The sequence below is a fragment of the Coregonus clupeaformis genome, chromosome 8 (genome assembly GCF_020615455.1).
Source record: "Coregonus clupeaformis isolate EN_2021a chromosome 8, ASM2061545v1, whole genome shotgun sequence".
Taxonomy (NCBI): Eukaryota; Metazoa; Chordata; class Actinopteri; order Salmoniformes; family Salmonidae; genus Coregonus; species Coregonus clupeaformis.
In genome coordinates this window covers 27,761,762-27,785,840 of record NC_059199.1, presented here as the reverse complement: position 1 = coordinate 27,785,840, position 24,079 = coordinate 27,761,762, and the positions used below count along the sequence as shown (strand labels likewise).

The 24,079-nt window shown below is 44.4% G+C and overlaps 1 protein-coding gene across 1 annotated transcript; it reads right to left on the bottom strand.

Annotated features, from left to right (window-relative positions):
• Nucleotides 1–2,885: 2,885 nt before the first annotated feature.
• On the bottom strand, nucleotides 2,886–8,759 carry dpm3 (dolichyl-phosphate mannosyltransferase subunit 3, regulatory). Its single transcript, XM_041882825.2, has 2 exons — nucleotides 8,710–8,759; nucleotides 2,886–3,944 (listed from the first exon to the last, which is right to left on the bottom strand). Exon 2 carries the CDS (start codon nucleotides 3,889–3,891, stop codon nucleotides 3,613–3,615), a length of 279 nt encoding a protein of 92 aa, XP_041738759.1. The 5' UTR covers nucleotides 3,892–3,944; nucleotides 8,710–8,759; the 3' UTR covers nucleotides 2,886–3,612.
• Between the last annotated feature and the right edge of the window lie 15,320 nt (nucleotides 8,760–24,079).

The window sequence follows — 24,079 nt, the reverse complement described above, 5'->3', positions numbered from 1 at the left end:
TCCAATTCATCACAAAGGTGTTCGATGGAGTTGAGGTCAGGGCTCTGTGCAGGCCAGCCAAGTTCTTCCACACCGATCTCGACAAAACATTTCTGTTTGGACCTCGCTTTGTGCACGGGGGCATTGTCATGCTGAAACAGGAAAGGGCCTTCCCCAAACTGTTGTATGCTGTAGCATTAAGATTTCCCTTCACTGGAACTAAGGGGCCTAGCCCGAACCATGAAAAACAGTCCCAGACCATTATTCCTCCTCCACCAAACTATACAGTTGGCACTATGCATTGGGGCAGGTAGCGTTCACCTGGCATCCGCCAAACCCTGATTCGTCCGTCAGACTACCAGATGGTGAAGTGTGATTCATCACTCCAGAGAACGCGTTTCCACCGCTCCAGAGTCCAATGGCGGCAAGCTTTACACCACTCCAGCTGCCACTTGGCATTGCGCATGGTGATATTAGGCTTGTGTGTGGCTGCTCCGCCATTTCATGAAGCTCACTACGAACAGTTCTTGTGCTGACGTTGCTTCCACAGGCAGTTTGGAACTCGGTAGTGAGTGTTGCAACCAGGGGCGGTGTGTTCATTAGGGCGATATGGGCGACGCACTGCCAAACGGGAAAAGGAAGGGATTTTTTTTCTAATCAATTATATCACGGCAACAGTAGTTATCAGTGTTCTAATCTAGACGTCTGATCTGCCACTAAATGTCCAATCAGGCTAAAGTCGTGCTTCAAATGGCCCCGCCCCTTTTGGGGCGATTTCAGTCAGGTTGAAAATCGCCCAGGAGTCTCTCATAGACTCTCATGTAAAATCTTTTTTTTTTTCAAATATCAGAACTTTCAATACAATCTCTATGGGTTCCGGGAAGGCTTGCACTTACGCGCTTTCGTCATACGTAACATAAGTAACCATGAACATAACTAAGAAAAGAGCGGGTAGCAGCGTCAATCAATTCACGTACTACTGTCAAGATGGCTAGCTTTGCGAGGCAAAGATGAAACTGAGGGCTCCACCAACCCTGGTATTTTTCTTGGACTTGTCAACTTTGTGGCACAATTAGATGAGGTGTTAGATGACCATCTTAAAAATTCTAAAGTTTTCAAGGGCACATCAAAGACCATTCAAAACGAGCTACTGGAGTGTATGCTAGCGGTCATGAGGGAACATATTGTGGAGGAGGTGAAGTCGGCGAACTTCGTAGCTATCCAAGCTGACGAGACCACGGACGTTTCTACACAGACACAGCTGGTGCTTGTGCTGAGGTACATAGATAGCAACCACAAAGTGCAGGAGCGCTTTTTTGAGTTCCTTCCCATCTCGGAATCAACCTCAGTCTCAATCGCCAGTGTGCTTTTGGAGAGACTGAACGGTCTTTTTGCCGACGACGAGAAAGTCAAACTCATTGCGCAAGCTTACGATGGAGCCAGTGTGATGAGGGGGAGAGAAGGCTGGTGTGCAGCAAAAGGTGCGTGAGCATTTCAAGAATGCCCATTACGTGCATTGCTATGCGCATCAGCTGAATTTGATCATGCAGCAAGCTAGAACAGTTTCAGTACAAGTAATGTAGCCTCTCTCTCTCTTTGTCCCTCCCTGTCTGTCTCTTTAACACACACACGCCCAAATGAGTTCACAGTTGATGTTGTTTAAAATAGTTATTTTTCATTTTTAAAAAAGTTAAAAAAATAAAAAATCTGTTCATGTTCATTTTTACAAATCTATACAATTGGCCAGAATATGGTTGTTCATATTTACAAATCCATACAATTGGCCAGAATATGGTTGTTCATTTTTACAAAGCCATACAGATAGCTGTGTTTACCTTTTCTATAAATTATTTTCAAATTCTGTTTTCAGGCAAAATGTCTATCACTGTTCATTTTCACAAATCTATACAAGAGGGCAGAATATGGAAGTCTATAAAAATTTCTTATTACCAATAACTTGCATCAATGTTTTCAGTAGCCTCTATCAAAAGCTCCTGCTTGCTTGTTGTGAATTATGCTCAGGTGCACATATTTCCAATTCAACCATGAGGCCTTTTTGAAGCAAGTAATGTGTATATCAGTATTGACTTATATGCTGCCCCTGTCTTCATGTTGTTGCTGGACATATCTTTTTTTAAATGTGTGTAGGTCACCTAAATCATCAGAAAAATTGCCCCCCCTGAGAATTTTTTCAGGAGCCGCCACTGGTTGCAACTGAAGAAAGGCAATTTTTACATGCTACGAGCTTCAGCGGTCCTGTTCTGTGAGCTTGTGTGGCATACCACTTTGCGGCTGAGCCACTGTTGCTCCTAGACGTTTCCACTTCACAATAACAGCACATACAGTTGACCGAGGCAGCTCTAGCAGGGCAGAAATTTGACGAACTGACTTGTTGGAAAGGTGGCATCCTATGACAGTGCCACGTTGAAAGTCACTGAGCTCTTCAGTAAGGCCATTCTACTGCCAATGTTTGTCTATGGAGATTGCATGGCGGTGGGCTCGATTTTATACACCTGTCAGCCACGGGTGTGGCTGAAATAGCCGAATCCACTAATTTGAAGGGGAGTCCACATACTTTTGTATATATAGTGTATTTAGGTGCAGGAGCTCTACAACACTTTTGAGCTAATATTCTATAAGAGGAACAGCCGCTCAAGCAATAGAACATTTTAGGTGCCGGTATTCAGCTCTGGCAAGCTCCTGCCCAAATCAAGCCGTCTGAAACCGATTCTAAAGGGAAACAACAGTATGTATTTTTATGTTGCCAAATTTACAAATACTATATAAGACCATTCCATAGAACAGTACAGAGCATTCATTCTGTGGTTGAAGCCCCTAAGCCAAGGCCATATGTTGCGATAGAGATTCATCAAACACACACACAGAGGTAGACACACACACAAACAGAGCTTTGGGAAAAAATTGCCAGTCTTTATTAAGTCACAACCGCCTCAGGACACAAGTTAGAAACATCTCAATGGAATGTGCACTTATTGAACACAAAAACTAGCCGACGCAATCAACAGTTGAATCTCCAGACACACTGCTCAACTAGCTAGACAGTATACAAGTGTTTGACATTCCTGGGGCAGAAACTAATCCTAGTCCCGTTCTGTATCAGCATGACCCTTGAGTTTTATTAGTAGGCATTTCACAATGAACTACATTTGGCCACAGAACAGTGATTTGACTGTGCTTTATGTTACAGACTTCCCTAAAGGGTCTTGTCTATTTCATTAACAGTGCACAAAGTGCCCTTTATAGGGTTGACGTAATAGTACAAGCACTAGTGATGTAATAGTACAAACATTTCATGCGTTTCTCTGTTTCCCTTGATGTTATTGGTTGAAACTGGTACTGGATAGCGGTCAGTTATGGATGATGGATGAGTCAGCTGAGTGAATAGGCATCTGTATAGGGTGAATCATGAATACAGAATAGGGACAACAGCATCCAATGGCATATGTAACTAAGCAAGAACCTCTTTGACTTTAAGACTTTATCCACTCTATGGACACTGGGAACTGTACGAAATAAAATAACAGCGTGGTCCATGATAAGAACTTTGAGTTGTGTATGTGTCCAAGTCTGTCTTTGTGGTGTCTATCGCACAGTCTCAAGAGTCTCTACTTTTCACATCTTCAACCCTTTTTTCCTCAGGTCCTCCTTGGCCTCCTTTATCTGAGCCTGTAGTTCTTTGGATGCCTCCTCACAGTCGTTGAAGGTGGCCACCCTGTATCCCACAGTAGCCAGGGAGTAGCAGCCGAACACCACCAGCAGATACACAGGCATGGGCCAGGCCACCTCCCTGTAGGCCTCTGGGAGCCTCAAGCCCAGAAGGTCAAAAGTCACGAGAGCCCATGCTGCGCCTATTACCGAGATGCCAAACACCCACTCCAGGAGCTTGGTCATGGTGAACAGGATGATGTGAAATTTCAGGGCCAGGAGACCAGATGTCAATAAGCCTGAGATAGGAAAAGAGTAACTTAAGGTTGAAAAGAAAACTCAGATCTTGAGCGTTTTACTAACTAATTGATTCAATGCAGTCCAGTGACTGCCCTTATCATGATTTAATGGATATATCAGCAAGAAAAAAATACATGCATCTAAATCATATCAATCTCAAATTCTCCCTAGCTATCTACATCTTTAGATATATTTTCTACAGTCATGTTCAGCAGTGTTGCTAAAACACTGTTACAAAACAACTGTAGCCAAAATGATGTGTATGCTCTGGGCTAGGCTGATCCAGTATCTGAGCAGAGGCAGAGACGATGAATATGACGAGTCTCCTCTCTAGCCCAGTTAGCTACCATTCATTTTCCCATTAGACAGCTCTGCAAGCATTATAATGTCAAAATACATTCGTTACTCACCGAATATGGAGTTTTGCTGAGCAACTATTGTTATTTACTGCCGTCCCGCCCGGTATGTACAGTGGGGGAAAAAAGTATTTAGTCAGCCACCAATTGTGCGAGTTCTCCCACTTAAAAAGATGAGAGAGGCCTGTAATTTTTATCATAGGTACACGTCAACTATGACAGACAAATTGAGAATTTTTTTTCCAGAAAATCACATTGTAGGATTTTTTATGAATTTATGGTGGAAGTATTTGGTCACCTACAAAAAAGCAAGATTTCTGGCTCTCACAGACCTGTATTTTCTTCTTTAAGAGGCTCCTCTGTCCTCCACTCGTTACCTGTATTAATGGCACCTGTTTGAACTTGTAATCAGTATAAAAGACACCTGTCCACAACCTCAAACAGTCACACTCCAAACTCCACTATGGCCAAGACCAAAGAGCTGTCAAAGGACACCAGAAACAAAATTGTAGACCTGCACCAGGCTGGGAAGACTGAATCTGCAATAGGTAAGCAGCTTGGTTTGAAGAAATCAACTGTGGGAGCAATTATTAGGAAATGGAAGACATACAAGACCACTGATAATCTCCCTCGATCTGGGGCTCCACGCAAGATCTCACCCCGTGGGGTCAAAATGATCACAAGAACGGTGAGCAAAAATCCCAGAACCACACGGGGGGGACCTAGTGAATGACCTGCAGAGAGCTGGGACCAAAGTAACAAAGCCTACCATCAGTAACACACTACGCCGCCAGGGACTCAAATCCTGCAGTGCCAGACGTGTCCACCTGCTTAAGCCAGTACATGTCCAGGCCCGTCTGAAGTTTGCTAGAGTGCATTTGGATGATCCAGAAGAGGATTGGGAGAATGTCATATGGTCAGATGAAACCAAAATAGAACTTTTTGGTAAAAACTCAACTCGTTGTGTTTGGAGGACAAAGAATGCTGAGTTGCATCCAAAGAACACCATACCTACTGTGAAGCATGGGGGTGGAAACATCATGCTTTGGGGCTGTTTTTCTGCAAAGGGACCAGGACGACTGATCCGTGTAAAGGAAAGAATGAATGGGGCCATGTATCGTGAGATTTTGAGTGAAAACCTCCTTCCATCAGCAAGGGCATTGAAGATGAAACGTGGCTGGGTCTTTCAGCATGACAATGATCCCAAACACACCGCCCGGGCAACGAAGGAGTGGCTTCGTAAGAAGCATTTCAAGGTCCTGGAGTGGCCTAGCCAGTCTCCAGATCTCAACCCCATAGAAAATCTTTGGGGAGTTGAAAGTCCGTGTTGCCCAGCGACAGCCCCAAAACATCACTGCTCTAGAGGAGATCTGCATGGAGGAATGGGCCAAAATACCAGCAACAGTGTGTGAAAACCTTGTGAAGACTTACAGAAAACGTTTGACCTGTGTCATTGCCAACAAAGGGTATATAACAAAGTATTGAGAAACTTTTGTTATTGACCAAATACTTATTTTCCACCATAATTTGCAAATAAATGCATTAAAAATCCTACAATGTGATTTTCTGGATTTTTTTTCTCATTTTGTCTGTCATAGTTGACGTGTACCTATGATGAAAATTACAGGCCTCTCTCATCTTTTTAAGTGGGAGAACTTGCACAATTGGTGGCTGACTAAATACTTTTTTTCCCCACTGTACTTCCCAAAAAAAGTTTTACAAGCAACTGAAAAAATGTCTTGTCTATGTATTGTTTTTGACTAATTGTAGGGTGTTCACCCATAAAATGATTAATTAATTCAGAGTTCATACAAATATGTCCATTCAATTGCATCAAAAAAACAATAGTCCAAACCCCATATCCTACTATATATGGTTCAAAAGTTAGACGATTTACTCTGAGAATTTAGCATATTTAGACCGAATGGAATGTCACCATGGGCATGATCAAAAAATGGTCACTGCTCAATAGAACTCTGTGGCGCTGCTTCGCAGCACCAACTTCGAATGTCAACTGACAAGCTAACTAGTGACTGCAGGTTCGTGAGAGAAAACATGGGGTTTTTCTAAATGAAATCCACTGAATACAAAACAAAATAGGGCCTAATATATATTTATTTACAAAGCTAACTGACTGAATTTCAATATCCACCCTTCGAAGACAATCTGTTCCTGTTTTCAATGTGTATTTCTGAGTCTTTCCCTTTAAAATCGCCATAGAAACGGAGGCCCCTCAACATAGTTTGTTCGCCAATATAGCCAATGAAAGTCAAGGATCTGGAGTTGAAATTGATGAGGGTATCAAGTTGATTTTGATTGGTTCAACCAGCGGAAACACCTCCAAATGGTACCACTTCCCAACACCAAATATGGAAGCGATACAACCAATAGCGGCGCGGTCTAAACTAGCAACGGTCACAGCAAATGAACGTTCTTATTTCATCAACACTGTCAAGTACAAGGATATTAGGTTATAATATTGTAGAGAACAATCTAATGATTAATTCTATGTGATTTATAATGACATAGGGCAAAGAAAACACATTTTGACATTAATTTCATAGCACCCTCTTGAATTGCCCAGTTTTTCTCTACATTCTAGAGCAGTGAGTGAATGCCCTACCATGAGAGCATGCGCCAAATCCACCTCTTCCCGAGGGCACCAATAAAATCCCTCATTACTGCCATGCACAGGTCGGCTGATCCAGCAGCAGTACAGTATCCCGAAAGATCATTGATTATATCACCTACAACAGTGTATGAACTTCATATCAACCTGATGTTTCACACCAGCTACACGGAATGCAATCATTTTTAATGTAAGTAGATAACATAGGGTACGTTATTGTCTACTTAATCTGCGCACCTGTTCAAAAACAATACATAGCTACACTGAAAAAAATATAAACGCAACATGTAAAGTGTTGGTCCCATGTTTCATGAGCTGAAATAGAAGATCCCAGAAATTGTCCATATGCACAAAAAGCTTATTTCTCTCAAATGTTGTGCACAAATGTGTTTACATTCCTGTTAGTGAGCATTTCTCCTTTGCCAAGATAATCTATCCACCTGACAGGTGTGGCATATCAAGTAGCTGATTAAACAGCATGATAATTACACAGGTGCGCCTTGTGCTGGGGACAATAAAAGGACACTCTAAAATGTGCAGTTGTGTCACACAACACAATGCCACAGATGTCTAAAATTTTGAGGGAGCGTGCAATTGGCATGCTGACTGCAGGAATGTCCACCAGAGCTGTTGCCAGAAAATGTAATGTTTATTTCTGTACCATAAGCCACCTCCAACGTCGTTTTAGAGAATTTGGCAGTATGTCCAACCGGCCTCACAACCTCAGGTCACGTGTATGGTGTCGTGTGGGCGAATGGTTTGCTGATGTCAACATTGTGAACTGAGTGCCCCATGGAGGTGGTGGGGTTATGGTATGGGCAGGCATAAGTTACGGACAACGAACACAATTGCATTTTATCTATGGCAATTTGAATTCACAAAAATACCGTGACGAGTACCTGAGGCCCATTGTGAGGCCCATTTTTTTCTTTTTTTAAGGTATCTGTGACCAACAGATGCATAGCTCTATTCCCAGTCATGTGAAATCCATAGATTAGGTCCTAATTCATTTATTTCAATTGACTGATTTCCTCATATGAACTGTAACTCAGTAAAATCAATGAAATTGTTGCGTTTATATTTTTGTTTAGTAAAGATTATTTCCAGACCATACATTTTTACGGTTGCTTGTACATTTTTATTTAGAACTGTTATGGAAGTACATACCGGGCGGGACGTCAGTAGACAATAGTTGCTCAGGGAAACTCCATATTTGGTGAGCAATTAACATATTTTGACATTATAAACTATATCTAACTGGGCTATAGAGGAGACTCGTCATATTCATCGTCTCTTCCTCTGCCCTGATACTAGTTCACGGCTAGGCTATTCGTTGCCAGGACTACAAATAAGGTAGCTAATAAACTACCCTAACTCGTTGCCAACAGGTCACAGTACAAACTGGCGAAATGACCTAGTTACAGCTCTATGAAAAGAGGAATAACTTCAGTCAGTTGGCCTACATGACGACTATTTTGTGATATCTATGAAAAGACGAATAGCTTCAGTCAATTGGCCTACATGACAACTATTTTGTGATATGTGAGTTTTTACTAGACTAGAGAGAACAGATTATTTAGCTAGCTAGCTCTGTAGCTAACGTTAGCCAGTTTAGGTTCCAACGCTACACAACAAACTAGCGACAAAAAGGAATCTATTCAACATCGAATTTGCGGTACATGTAGTATTTTACCTAGCTAAATACATTTGAAAATTGACTTCAAAATATAAATATATCTCGTTAAATCGTCTAACAAAAATATTAATCCGGGTTCTTACCTTCTTCCTAAAACCAACACACCACTAGGCGCAGAGAAAAGACGTCATAGGTAAATAGTGACTTATGGGATATGTAGTGCTTAGGTAGTGTCAGAGAGATTGAAGGGAATACAAGCAGGGTTCAACAAGTTACAACGACAACAACAAAGTTGATGATAATGCAATAACAATAGAACATATTTTGTCAGTTTTGTGTTACTTTAGAAATACTAAGACATGAAAAGCAAATCTGTTTTTTAGGGTCCTAGGATATGTAAAACATCTTGGACACACATTACTCAAAGTACCTCTAATTGTTTCTTTAAGCAAACATATGTCCCCTACTCTCAATTTAGAAACTAATTTTCAAAGATTATCATTCCCAACCTTGGTCTCATCCTATGTGATGGTAATGATATACCAAGTTAAAAGCGGACCAACAACAGTGGCACAGACGGCGTCATTAGTTCAATGCCTCTTTAGGTGCCAAGGGTCACATCCGTTCATTCACAGTGGTGAACTTGGAGTGGCTGGCAGGCAGTGGAGGGCACAGCCCTCTTTAGTGTGTACTTAGGAGCCAGAGAGACGTAAACATAATTCACTTAGGGAGGGCAAGGGAGACACCAAAGAGCCACTGAGACATAAACATAATTCACTGAGGAAAATGTTGAGTTATTCTTGGGACGTTGGTGTTTGTGTGTGTCACTGTTAATAGTGTGAGTGAGGGTGTGCGTGTCGGGAGGCACACGTTGTTCTTTCTGTTTATACAGGGTTTGTACATGCGTACGAGTGTAAGATACTATCTTTTTGTGTATGTTAGTAGAATATGTGTATGTCTTTTAACACACACATACTCTACTCATATAGGCCTACCCTACACAAACATTTGGTACGTATTTGACTGTGATTGTATGTTGAGTACTGAGCCTGAGTATATAAAACTACAATTGTCAAATAGTATTTATTACATACAGTGAATGTGAGTATCCCTCTACAAATACATTTGCAATAGTGTGTGCATACGTGTGCCTGCATCTACCTATGTACGTGTATCTGCCTTTGTGTACGAATGTGTGTTGTGTTTCTGTGGTGTGTAGTGTAGTGTAGTTGTCCATGTTACGTCAGTGTGCGTGTGCGAGTCTCAGTGGGAACGGCCATGCTGGCGTTTCTCAATGTGTTTCTCTGCCAGTTCCTGTTCCTGTACTCAGGAAACCTGTGCTCCAGCAGAGAGGACCTGGCAGACACAACACAACAGCCTGCCTGCCTAGGGGAGGAAAGAGGGACGGGGAGAGGCAATGGGGAGATGAATGGGGGAGTGACTGGGAGGGAGAAAGGCAGTGGCGAGAGAAGTGAAAGAGAGAGAGGTTGGGATGGAGAGAGGCAGTGGAGAGAGAGGTGAAAGAGAGAGAGGTTGGGAGGGAGAGAGGCAGTGGGAAGAGAGGGGGGAAGGGAGAGAGAGGGGATGGAAGAGGGAGAGAAAACAGGGTGGATTGAGTCTGTAGGGAGGAGAGGAGAGGAGAGGAGAGGAGAGGAGAGGAGAGGAGAGGAGAGGAGAGGAGAGGAGAGGAGAGGAGAGGAGAGGAGAGGAGAGGAGAGGAGAGGAGAGGAGGGAACAGGGGGAACAGAGGTGAGAGGTTGAGAAGGGAGGGAATTTGCAGGTGCAGGTTGAACAATTGATGACCTGAATGGTGCATTAAATCCAGATGCTCATCCAGACTTTTCTTCAATCCCCCAACACCTCCAACCACCTCCCACGTGCAAACAGAAACCCTGCTTCCCACAGTGTGAAGTCCCAGCTTGGAGGGAATGGGAGGAACAGAGGTACCGAGAGAGAGAAAGAAAGATTGAGTTGAAAAATAAGATACTGTATCATTAAGTCAGGAAAGAGGAGAAGTGACTCATGACTCCAGAGAGAGAGATAAAGCTGAAAAATTAGTTTTAGAGATGTATGTTGTATGTGTGTGTGGTTAGGTCAATATCAGTCGAGTGAGAGGTCCAGATAAGAGATTGTGGTCTAAAAGAACAAAGGACATATTGAACATTTTGTATTGAGAAATATAGACATACAGTATATAACTCTAATTCTGAGTAACATGAAGAGAGTCAGAGCAACAGGGGAGAGAGAGTGCTGAGAGTGTATACAGTATAGGAGAGAGTCAGCCAGGGTAACAATAGAGCTTGGCGAACTGTTTCCTGAGCCGGAGACCTAGTCCGTGGTGTGTTATGTAGCCATGAGATGGTTGTAATGAGTGTTTGTGTGCCCAGGGTGACTAACAGTGTGTCGTTGTGTGCGCGTGTGCGTGCTTGCGCGAGCATGTGTGTACGTGTGGATATTCTGCATATAATTACTGTTGTTGGGTTCCTGCTAAGGGAAGAATATGCAACTGGGGTGTGAAGTGAGTGTGTGGCTATGTGTGTAGTCAGTCAGTGTGTCCTATGAAAACCATATGAGGATGGCACTGCACTTGTGGGCCCTCGCTGCCCGAAGTCAAAACACACCTGTTTCAGCTGCTGCTGTGACGGAAGAACAGCCCAGAAGGGGATGCAAGGAAAAAGAGGAATGTGCTTCTGTCATTCTCTTTCTTTCGTCTCCCCGCCCGCCATCCTGTAGACCGATGTGATGTACAGTTACCTGCTCTAGATGTGTGTGTGTGTGCATGCATATCCATCATTATGGGGCTGATTGGACTGGACTGCTGGACTCTGTCGACCTGCCTGTCAATGCCTTTAGTCTGGGCACTGGGTATATTGTGCTCTCCGCAGAAATCTGACCCCTGGACCCCAGAGCCCCCTCAGGCACCTGCCAACTGACCTGTGAACCTGGGGAGGGTTTGGAGAGGGTTAAGTGTTGACACTGTAACAGATAGGGCCAACAGTTCCAGACTTTTAAAGAGACAGCTCAGACTGTTTTTCTATTCTCACAGGTCAACTGTTTTAACCACCCCCTCCTCCCTGGGCTGTCTTAACCCTCTCTATATTTCTCTTCTGTCTATACACCGTCAGTACTGTGATGTGATGTATGCACAGCTGCTCCTGACAGAGCAGTCCAGGAAATATGTGTGGTTTACAAACCCCCTGTTGACACTCGGATTTGCCTCGACTTTCGCTTTTCAGGGACCTGGAATTTTAACAGCTCTGGGGCTGTTGGTTGAGGTTGCAGTCAGCACAGTGTGTTTGACCACGGAGGGAAAGCCACTCAAAAAAATGTGCTTACTGCCTACCTCCCTTGCTCTGCCATATAGATCTGTGACAGGATGTAAAGCTCAATCAAAATTGTGTTCCACCGATTAGCACTATATAATTACTCTTTCCAGATGCTATTCCATGCAGTGGAAACAATAATATCCTACCCGTTCTGAGTTATAGGCAGGCATAAAAGAAAAGTAGCTGAAGTTGCACCAGCCTTAAAGTTACACCAGAGGGCCACAAAGGCTTTACGTTAACGTTTAGTTTGATAAATACATTATAGAACGGGACCCAGTTTCACCACATGCACTTGAGGGTCACCAAGAGATTTCTTTCCAGATTGCAATTCAGTATGAAGAATAGTTCAAGATGGAGATCTTTGTACCATAGACTGGTTAGGGGTTTCGAAATGTGTTGGATTCCTCCTATATACTTGATTTAAGTCTTTGAGGTTGATGCCACAGTTTAAGTCAGCACTATTGTAATATCAAAAGAAAAGAAAATTGTATTTGTCACATGCGCCGAATACAAAAGGTGTAGACCTTACTGTGAAATGCTTTCTTACGAGCAATTTCCAAACAATGCAGAGTTAAAAAGTAAAACAATTGGCAAATAGAAAAATAGTAACACAATAAATAAAAATAAGAGGCTATATACAAGAAGTATCGGTACCGAGTCAATATGCATCGGTATGAGGTAGTTGAGGTAATACTGTATGTACATGTACAGTAGGTAGGGGTAAAAAATTACTAGGCAATTAGGATAGATAATAAACAGAGTAGCAGCAGTGTATGTGAAGAGTGTGTGTGTGGTGTCAATATGCATGTGTGTTTTGTGTGTGTGAGCGTGTGTATGTTGGAGTGTAAGTATGTGTAAGTGTGTGGGTAGAGTCCAGTGAGTGTGCAGAGAGTCAGTGTAAGAGAGTCAGTGCAAAAAAGGGTCAATGCAAATAGTCTGAGTAGCGATTTGATTAACTGTTCAGAAGTGTAATGGCTTGGGGTAAAAGCTGTTCAGGTGCCTTTTGGTCCCAGACTTGGTGCTGCGGTACCGTTTGCGATGTAGTAGCAGAGTGAACAGTCTATGGCTTTTGTGGCTGTGGTCTTTGACAATTTTCCGGGCCTTCCTCTGCGCCTGGATGGCAGGGAGCTCGGCCAAAATGATGTACACCACCCTCTGTAGAACCTTGCGATTGAGGGCGGTGCAGTTGCCATACCAATCGGTGATCCGCCAGTCAATTTGCTCTCAATGGTGCAGCTGTAAAACTTCTTGAGGATCTGAGGTGCCGTGCCAAATCTTTTCAACCTCCTGAGGGGGAAGAGGTGCTGTCGCGCCTTCTTCACGACTGTGCTGGTATAAGAGGACCATGTTAAGTCCTTGGTGATGTGGACACAGAGGAACTTGGAGCTCTCGACCTGCTCCACTACAGCCCTGTCGATGTGGATGGGGGAGGGCTTGCCCCTCCGTTTCCTGTAGTCTACAATCAGCTCCTTTGTCTTGCTGACGTTGAGGGAGAGGTTGCTGTCCTGGCACCACACTGCCAGGTCTCTGACCTCCTCCATGTAGGCTGTCTCATCGTCGTCAGTGATCAGGCCTACCACCATTGTGTCGTCAGCAAACTTGATGATGGTGTTGGAGTCGTGCATGGCCACACAGTCGTGGGTGAACAGGGAGTACAGGAGGGGGCTAAGCACACACCCCTGAGGGGACCCCATGTTGAGGGTCAGCGTGGCAGATGTGTTGTTACCTACCCTCACCACCTGGGGATGGCCCATCAGAAAGCCCAGGATCCAGTTGCAGAGGGAGGTGTTCAGTCCCAGAGTCCTGAGATTGGTGTTAAGCTTGGAGGGGAATATGGTGTTGAACGCTGAGCTGTAGTCAATGAACAGCATTCTCACATATGTATTCCTCTTGTTCAGGTGGGAGAGAGCAGAATGGAGTGCAATAGCAATTGCGTCATCTGTGGATCTGTTGGGGCGGTATGCAAATTGGAGTGGGTCCAGGGTGTCTGGGATGATGATGTTGTGTACCATGTGCAGCCTTTCATAGCATTTCATGGTTACAGATGTGAGTGCTAATGGACGATAGTCATTTAGCCAGGTTACCTTTGAGTTCATGGGAACAGGGACAATGGTGGACTGCTTGAAACAAGGAGATGTTAAAAATGTCAGTGAAGACACTTGCCAGCTGGTCTGCGCATGCTCTGAGAACAAGCCCTGGTATTCCGTCTGGCCCTAAACCTGTTTAAAAGTCTTACTCACATCGACCATGGAGAGCGAGGTCACACAGTTGTCCGGGACAGCTGGGGCTCTCATGCCTGACTCAGTGTTGTTTGCCTCAAAGCGAGCATAGAAGGCATTCAGCTAATCTAGGAGGTTTGCATCACTGGGCAACTCACGGCTGGGTTCCCCTTTATAATTCGTAATAGTCTGCAAACCCTACCACATCCGACGAGTGTTGGAGCAGGTGTAGTAGGATTCTATCTTAGTCCTATATTGACCTTTTCCATGTTTGATGGCTCGTCGGAAGTCGTAGCGGGCTTTCTTGTAAATGTCTGTGTCCCGTTCCTTGAAAGCGGTAGCTCTAGCCTTTAGCCCGGCGTGGATACTGCCTGTAATCCATTACCAATGACTAGGGAGTTTTTTAGGATGAAAAGAAACGGAATAGAGCTAAGCACAGGCAAAATCCTAGAAGAAAACCTGGTTCAGTCTGCTTTCCAACAGACAATGGGAGACAAATTCACCTTTCAGCAGGAAAATAACCTAAAACACAAAGCCAAATATACACTGGAGTTGCTTACCAAGACGACATTTCATTTTCCTGAGTGGCCAAGTTACAGTTTTGACTTAAACTGAGCAATCGGGGGAGAAGGGCCTTTGTCAGGGAGGTGACCAAGAACCTGATGGTCAATATGACAGAGCTCCAGCGTTCCATTGTGGAGATAGGAGAACCTTCCAGAAGGACAACCATCTCTGCAGCACTCCTTTATGGTAGAGTGGCCAGACGGAAGCCACTCCTCAGTAAAAGGCACATGACAGCCCGCTTGGAGTTTGCCAAAAGGCACCTAAAGGACTCTCAGACCATGAGAAACAAGATTCTCTGGTCTGATGAAACCAAGATTGAACTCTTTGGCCTGAATGCCAAGCGTCACATCTGGAGGAAACCTGGCACCATCGCTACGGTGAAGCATGGTGGTGGCAGCATCATGCTGTGGGGATGTTTTTCAGCGGCAGGGACTAGGAGACTAGTCAGGATAGAGGGAAAAATGAATGGAGCAAAGTACAGAGAGATCCTTGATTTTTTTTAAACTGCTCCTGAGCGAAATTTCACCTTCCAACAGGACAACGACCCTAAGCACACAGCCAAGACAACACAGGAGTGGCTTCGGGACAAGTCTCTGAATGTCCTTGAGTGGCCCAGCCAGAGCCCGGACTTGAACCCGATCGAACATCTCTGGAGAGACCTGAAAATAGCTGTGCAGCAACGCTCCCCATCCAACCTGACAGAGCTTGAGAGGATCTGCAGAGAAGAATGGGAGAAACTCCCCAAATACAGGTGTGCCAAGCTTGTACCCAAGAAGAAACTCCCCAAATACAGGTGTGCCAAGCATACCCAAGAAGACTCGGGGCTGTAATCGCTGCCAAAGGTGCTTCAACAAAGTACTGAGTAAAGGGTCTGAATACTCGTGTAAATGTATTCTTTCAGTTTTTTATTTTTAATAAATTAGTAAAAATGTCTAAAAACCTGTTTTTGCTTTGTCATTATGGGGTATTGTGTGTAGATTGGAAAAAAGTTTTTGCCCGCACTGTAGACGGCTATATCGGTCCGCTAATACAGGACTATTAAAGGCCCAGAGAACTACTTTTTTATTTAAAAATATATTTAAAAAAAATATCTATATATGTATATATTTTTTTAGATGATTTTTCAGGGGTGCTGCAGCACCCTCAGCACCCCTACTTCCCGTGGCTATGGAGGTGGGCAGACTTATTTTTTTGCGTCAGAATACTTGCAGCACTGTCTTGACTGAGCTGTAATTTATTAATTTAGTTTGCAGGCAGTCCCCCAAGTACTGCATTCCATAATCAATTCTGGAGAAAACGAATACATAGATAAGCTTTTCTGCGTCAGAAGTGGCTGCTGAGGGGAGGTCGGCTCATAATAATGGCTGGAACGGACCGAATGAAATGGCATCAAACACATGGAAAACACGAGCCCGTCACGGATTACCATGATGTGTACTCCGAGCATGCGCTGACCAACTGGCAAGTGTCTTCACTGACATTTTCAACCTCTCCCTGACTGAGTCTGTAATACCAACATGTTTCAAGCAGACGACCATAGTCCCTGTGCCCAAGAACACTACGGTAACCTGCCTAAATGACTACCGACCCTTAGCACTCACGTCTGTAGCCATGAAATGCTTTGAAAGGCTGGTCATGGCTCACATCAACACCATTATCCCAGAAACCCTAGACCCACTCCAATTTGCATACCACCCCAACATATCCACAGATGATGCAATTTCTATTGCACTCCACACTGCCCTTTCCCACCTGGACAAAAGGAACACCTACGTGAGAATGCTATTCGTTGACTACAGCTAAGCGTTCAACACCATAGTGCCCTCAAAGCTCATCACTAAGCTAAGGACCCTGGGACTAAACACCTCCCTCTGCAACTGGATCCTGGACTTCCTGACAGGCCGCCCCAAGGTGGTAAGGGTAGGTAACAACACATCTGCCACGCTAATCCTCAACACGGGGGCCCCTCAGCGGTGCGTGCTCAGTCCCCTCCTGTACTCCCTGTTCACCCATGACTGCATGGCCAGGCACGACTCCAACACCATTATTAAGTTTGCCGACGACACAACAGTGGTAGGCCGGATCACCGACAACGATGAGACAGCCTATAGGGAGGAGGTCAGAGACCTGGCCGTGTGGTGCCAGGATAACAACCTCTCCCTCAATGTGATCAAAACAAAGGAGATGATTGTGGACTACAGGAAAAGAAGGACCGAGCACGCCCCCATTCTCATCGACGGGGCTGTAGTTGAGCAGGTTGAGAGCTTCAAGTTCCTTGGTGTCCACATCACCAACAAACTAACATGGTCCAAGCACACCAAGACAGTCGTGAAAAGGGCACAACAAAACCTATATCCCCTCAGGAGACTGAAAAGATTTGGCATGGGTCCTCAGATCCTCAAAAAATTATACAACTGCACCATCGAGAGCATCCTGACTGGTTGCATCACTGCCTGGTATGGCAACTGCTCGGCCTCCGACCGCAAGGCGAGGATAGTACGTACGGCCCAGTACATCTGCAATTTACCATGAGGTATTCTAGTTCAGGTGAGCAAAAGCTTGAGACATCCTTCACAAGCTTCAAGCAGTGCTCCAGTTGTTGTTTGCAAAGAGGCACACCCCTCCCCTTTGGTTTTGTCCCCTGTCCCGTCTCAACTATGCATGAAGAAACCCTAGCGTTCTATGTCAATATCAAACTTCAAAGTGTGTGGTGGAATAGCTTTAGCTATAGTGTACCCTAACTGGATTAAGGATATACTGTAGCTACAGCAGCAAGACCAATGACTAAGCCTTTATGCTTGCCTGTCCACATTCACTTTGCCAGTTCATCTTTATTGTGTAACAATAAAAGCAGGGTTTGTCTGTCTAGGGAATATTGAAAGACAATCCAAATGGATGTGGCTTTGGGAGTGTAAATGGTAATTGAATTAGCCACGTCCCTCCCCCCATGGTTGTAGTGCACTAGGCAGTATGTGGCCATGTGGGCTGTGTGTATTACTGTCACCCCTCATTTATTATAGAGAGTGAAGATGACCCCACAATGGCTTCTCAAATCCTCTTAACAAACATTTAGTTGATTGATTCCCCCCCCCCCCTCGCACTTCAATTCAGCTTATCAATTTGATAAAGGCAGCCGGACGGGAATATAGAAACACTATACATTTTTTAACCAGAGGCCTATTTTTAGTGTAAAATGGTTTTATATTTAGAGTTTAAAGTCCAGGATGGAAAAGTATAATTTGGGACAATGGGTAATGTGAATGTTACAGCATGCCAAAGGTGAAAAGGAGTTTAAATATAATAGTTTTATTTTGTACCTTGTGTGAACATGTGCTGATTGATTGGGTAGCAATTCATTCAAAGCATTTATATTGCAATCAAACCAAAGTGGGACAGTCATCAGTGGAGGATCCTCAGAGGAGGAAGGGGAGGACCATCCTCCTCAGTGAATTTCATAAATATTTAAATTAAAAAACATAAAAAAAAGTTAGCCTTTTTAGATAAAACTATACTAAATATAATCATGTCACCAAACAATTTATTAAAACACACTATTTTGCAAATAAGGTCTACAGTAGCCTCAACAGCACTCTGTAGGGTAGCACCATGGTGTAGCCAGAGGACAGTTAGCTTCTGTCCTCCTCTGAGTACATTGACTTCAATACAAAACATAGGAGGCTCATGGTTCTCACCCGCTTCCATAGACTTACACAGTAATTATGACAACTTCTGGAGGACGTCCTCCAACCAATCAGAGCTCTTGCAGCATGAACTGACATGTTGTCCACCCAATCAAAGGATCAGAGAATGAATCTAGTTTTCGCCTGTTCACATACAGCTGATGTGTTGTGCATTGAAGTCCACAAGCAAAGGGAAGAGGTGAAAGGAGGAGAGCGCATAACGTAGGTGCGAGAAAGAATACAATGTGGCTGCTATGAAACTGTGAACTGTGTTTACGCGTGATCAGGGGTGTATTCATTCCGCCAATTCTGTTGAAAAACGTTTCTTAAACAGAAGCAAACGGAACAAAACGGGGATAAACTTACCTGAATTTGTCCAATAGAAACTCTCGTTTGCAACTGTTGGACTAATGATTACACCCACTATCAGCTAGATGCAGGCAAGAGTGTGCAAGGCAGTATTGAATGTTACTGTCTGTCCATGTGTCACTGTCTGTCACATCAAATTTGTCTCTCGACCTGTGTGCACCTACGTTGTAAACTTTAATTCATAGGCTAGGTTGTAGCAACCTCATGATGGGTATAGGGAAAATTTGAGTATCATGTAGTAGCCTAAACCTATCGCTGTTACATTTAACTGGGTGAATGGAATATGAATGACAGTCATCCAATATGCTGTAATAGAAATAAGGCCATACTCATGAAAAAAACATTGTCCTTCCTCATCTGAAATGTAGGTGGCATGGTAGGCTACTATTTATACTGGATAATAAAAGGCGTTGTCTATATGTATCACTGAGAGCCTCCATTTTAGCAATGCATGGTAATGATGACTTTAACTGTGCGGTATAGGACAGGTCATCAACAAACAATGAAATACGGGCCAGATCTGGTCACAGATCTGTATGTGCTCTTGTCTGTTCCATTGCTGCTGACAGGGAGTTGACATGATAGCACAAGCAGACTGGAACTCATGCTATACAGATAGTACTTAGTGCACTGGGCCTTACAAATGATATTGGCTTAGAGTGTGTACTTAAACACAGATCTTGTATACAGTAGATAGTGTCATTACCAGCCTCAACAACCAGAATGTGCAGTGTGGGTCTTCAAGATGGTAGGCTACAGTACAGCTCTTCCAGATGGGCTCTCACAGCCAGCCAGGCCTTCATCAGATAATTTAAAATGACTTTTCCAGTCCCCCCATCCCCCTTCCCCCCTCTCTGTACATGTTAAATAATGATCATGGAGATTAAGTATTGTTGGTAATTCCTCTGAGGTATTTAAAAGAAGGCCCATGCTGGGCTTAATGCTCAGTGGGAGGATAATGTGGTCCCCCTGCTTGTGGTGTTGTGGCAGCATACCTCCAGCCTGTCTAAACTCAATCTGTTACAGATTTAGACTAAATCTAAAAAAGAGAGGTGCAATGCCAACGAGCGAGAGAGGGATAGCAGGAGAGAAAGAGAGAGGAGGGGTACAGTACAATACATTCCAATTCCACTCCCTCTATCAAGCAGAGATAGAGAGATAGAGCCATGGAGGAGGACTTTTTTTAAATATATGTTTTTATCTATGTATTAGGAAATTCAAAAGAACCTCCGTATTGTGCTGTTGGCTTTCTACCATTTTTTGGTCGGTTTTATTTCTCCTAGGTGGCTGAAGCTAGCAAACCCATCCACCCTTTGGTTTCCCGTGAACATGGACCCAATTAAATACATATGTGGATTTTCATATCGAGGTCTTGTAAAAAATGTAGGGATTTACATCACACTCATCTACATAGGGACCATATGCTGAACATTCTCAGATGTTCTGCACGGTCTTACTGTATTCATTATTGTGTAATGATATTTAATGACATAGCAGATATTCATTTTATTCACATGATTCATAATAACACGTTATTTCTCACTTCAGTCAAGTGTTAATATTTCATAAATACATGATTTTACAGTGAGAATTGTGTTTTCGTTAAACGTGGAATTTGTTAAAAATGTACTGTATAGTCTACAATGTCATCCATCTTCAGCATTCAAGCAACTGAGAAGGAAACCTACATTTTTCCTTCCATTCAACTACAATAAAGCATCATCATGCCTCCACAATGCTAAAGTATATCACTGTGGTATAATATAAAATGTTTTTTTAAATTTACATTTACGTCATTTATCAGACGCTCTTATCCAGAGTGACTTACACATTGGTGCATTCAACTTATGATAGCCAGTGGGACAACCACCCTCTTTGTTTATTTTTAATGTTTATTATTATTTATTTTTTAATTGGGGGTGGGGGAGGGGGGGGTAGAAGGATTACTTTTTTACTATTCCAGGTATTCCTTAAAGAGGTAGGGTTTCAAGTGTCTCCGGAAGGTGGTCAGTGACTCCGCTGTCCTGGCGTCGTGGGGGAGCTTGTTCCACCATTGGGGTGCCAGAGCAGCGAATAGTTTTGACTGGGCTGAGCGGGAACTGTGCTTCCGTACAGGTAGGGGGGCTAGCAGGCCAGAGGTGGATGAACGTAGTGCCCTCGTTTGGGTGTAGGGTCTGATCCTGAAGGTAAGGAGGTGCCGTTCCCCTCACAGCTCCGTAGGCAAGCACCATGGTTTTGTAGTAGATGCGAGCTTCAACTGGAAGCCAGTGGAGTGTGCGGAGGAGCGGGGTGACATGAGAGAACTTGGGAAGGTTGAACACCAGACGGGCTGCAGCGTTCTGGATAAGTTGTAGGGGTTTAATGGCACAGGCAGGGAGCCCAGCCAACAGCAGAGTTGCAGTAATCCAGACAGGAGATGACAAGTGCCTGGATTAGGACCTGTGCCGCTTTCTGTGTGAGGTAGGGTCGTACTCTGCGAATGTTGTAGAGCATTAACCTGCAGGATCGGGTCACCGCTTTGATGTTAGCGGAGAACGACAGGGTGTTGTCCAGGGTCACGCCAAGGTTCTTTGCACTCTGGGAGGAGGACACAATGGAGTTGTCAACCGTGATGGCGAGATCATGGAGCGGGCAGTCCTTCCCCGGGAAGAAGAGCAGCTCCGTCTTGCCGAGGTTCAGCTTGAGGTGGTGATCCGACATCCACACTGATATGTCTGCCAGACATGCAGAGATGCGATTCGCCACCTGGTTATCAGAAGGGGGAAAGGAGAAAATTAATTGTGTGTCGTCTGCGTAGCAATGATAGGAGAGACCATGTGAGGATATGACAGAGCCAAGTGACTTAGAGAGAATAGGAGAGGGCCTAGAACTGAGCCCTGGGGGACACCAGTGGTGAGAGCACGTGGTGCGGAGACAGATTCTCGCCACGCCACCTGGTAGGAGCGACCTGTCAGGTAGGACACAATCCAAGAGTGAGCAGCGCCGGAGATGCCCAACTCGGAGAGGGTGGAGAGGAGGATCTGATGGTTCACAGTATCAAAGGCAGCAGATAGGTCTAGAAGGGTAAGAGCAGAGGAGAGAGAGTTAGCTTCAGCAGTGCGGAGAGCCTCTGTGACACAGAGAAGAGCAGTCTCAGTTGAATGACCAGTCTTGAAACCTGACTGGTTTGGATCAAGAAAGTAATTCTGAGAGAGATAGCAGGAGAATTGGCTAGAGACGGCACGCTCAAGAGTTTTGGAGAGAAAAGAAAGAAGGAATACTGGTCTGTAGTTGTTGACATCGGAGGGATCGAGTGTAGGTTTTTTGAGGAGGGGTGCAACTCTCGCTCTCTTGAAGACAGAAGGGACATAGCCAGCAGTCAAGGATGAGTTGATGAGCGAGGTGAGGGAGAAGGTCTCCGGAAATGGTCTGGAGAAGAGAGGAGGGGATAAATGACAGGTCCGCAGGGAGTCTAGTTTTCCTCCATTTCCGCTCTGTTGCCCGGAGCCCTGTTCTGTGAGCTCGCAATGAGTCGTCAAGCCACGGAGCAGGAAGGGAGGACCGAGCCGGCCGGGAGGATAGGGGACATAGAGAGTCAAAAGATGCAGAAAGGGAGGAGTGGAGGGTTAAGGAGGCAGAATCAGGAGATCAGAGGGAGAAGGATTTAGCAGAGGGAAGAGATTATAGGATGGAAGAGGAGAGAGTAGCGGGAGAGAGAGAGCGAAGGTTGCGACGGCACATTACCATCTGAGTAGGGGCAGAGTGAGTAGTGTTGGAGGAGAGCAAGAGAGAAAAGGATACAAAGTAGTGGTCGGAGACTTGGAGGGGAGTTGCAGTGAGATTAGTAGAAGAAGAGCATCTAGTAAAGATGAGGTCAAGCGCATTGCCTGCCTTGTGAGTAGGGGGTGAGGTCAAAAGAGGAAAGGAGTGGAAAGAAGGAGGCAGAGAGAAATGAATCGAAGGCAGACGTAGGGAGGTTAAAGTCACCCAGAACTGTGAGGGGTGAGCCATCCTCAGGAAAGGAACTTATCAAGGCGTCAAGCTCATTGATGAACTCTCCAAGGGAACATGGAGGGCAATAAATGATAAGGATGTTAAGCTTGAATGAGCTAGTGACTGTGACAGCATGAAATTCAAATGAGGAGATAGACAGATGGGTCAGGGGGAAAAGAGAGAATGTCCACTTGGGAGAGATGAGGATTCCTGTGCCACCGCCGTGCTGACCAGATGCTCTCGGGGTATGCAGGATCAGACGAGGAAAGAGCAGTAGGAGTAGCAGTGTTTTCTGTGGTAATCCATGTTTCCGTCAGCGCCAAGAAGTCGAGGGACTGGAGGGTAGAATAGGCTGAGATGAACTCTGACTAAGATTGTTTGTTAGGCCAGGTTGAGTTTTATGTACCATGGTTTTTATGCATGGTTGATACAGTGAAGTACATTCCTTCATCACTGCTGTCTGTCCCAGTACATAGTACATATAATACATCTCAATTGCATTTCCTTGATTCCTCGCGTTCTCTCTCCTTGCCTTCTTCTTAAAACCCCTTTTTACTTTCTCATCCAATTGGTTTTGAGGACGTGAGGTGCAATGCAATTGAGATTCTCCCAAGGTATGAATTAGGCTTACTGTTAGAATAGTTCATGTTCTACTGCCTCCCAGTGGTCAAGGTGAAACACTGCACAGATATTGGTCAAAAATGTGGAAAAAGTAAAGGGGCCTGAATACTTTTCCGAATGCCCTGTATACACTGAACACAAATATAAACGCAACATGTGTTAGTATTGTGTTTAATGAGCTGAAATAAAAGATCCCAGAAATTGTCCATATGCAAAAAAACGTATTTCTCTCAAATGTTGTGTACACAGTTGTTTACATCCCTGTTACTGAGCATTTCTCCTTTGCCAAGATAATCCAGCCACCTGAGAGGTGTGGCATATCAAGAAGCTAATTAAACAGCAGGACCATTACACAGGTGCATCTTGTGCTGGGGAATGTGCAGTTTTGTCACACAACACAATGCCACAGATGTCTGAAGTTTTGAGAGAGCGTGCAATTGGCATGATGACTGCAGGAATGTCCACCAGAGCTGTTGCCAGATAATTTAATGTTAATTTCTCTACCGTTAGCCACCTCCAACGTCGTTTTAGCGAATTTGGCAGTATGTCCAGCTGGCCTCACAACCTCAGGTCACATGTATGACGTCATGTGGGCGAGCGGTTTGCTGATGTCAACGTTGTGAAAAGAGTACCCCATGGTGGTGTTGGGGTTATGGTATGGGCAGGCATAAGCTACAGACAATTAATATAATTGCATTTTATCGATTGCAATTTGAATGCACAGAAATATCGTGACGAGATCCTGAGGCCCATTGTGAGGCC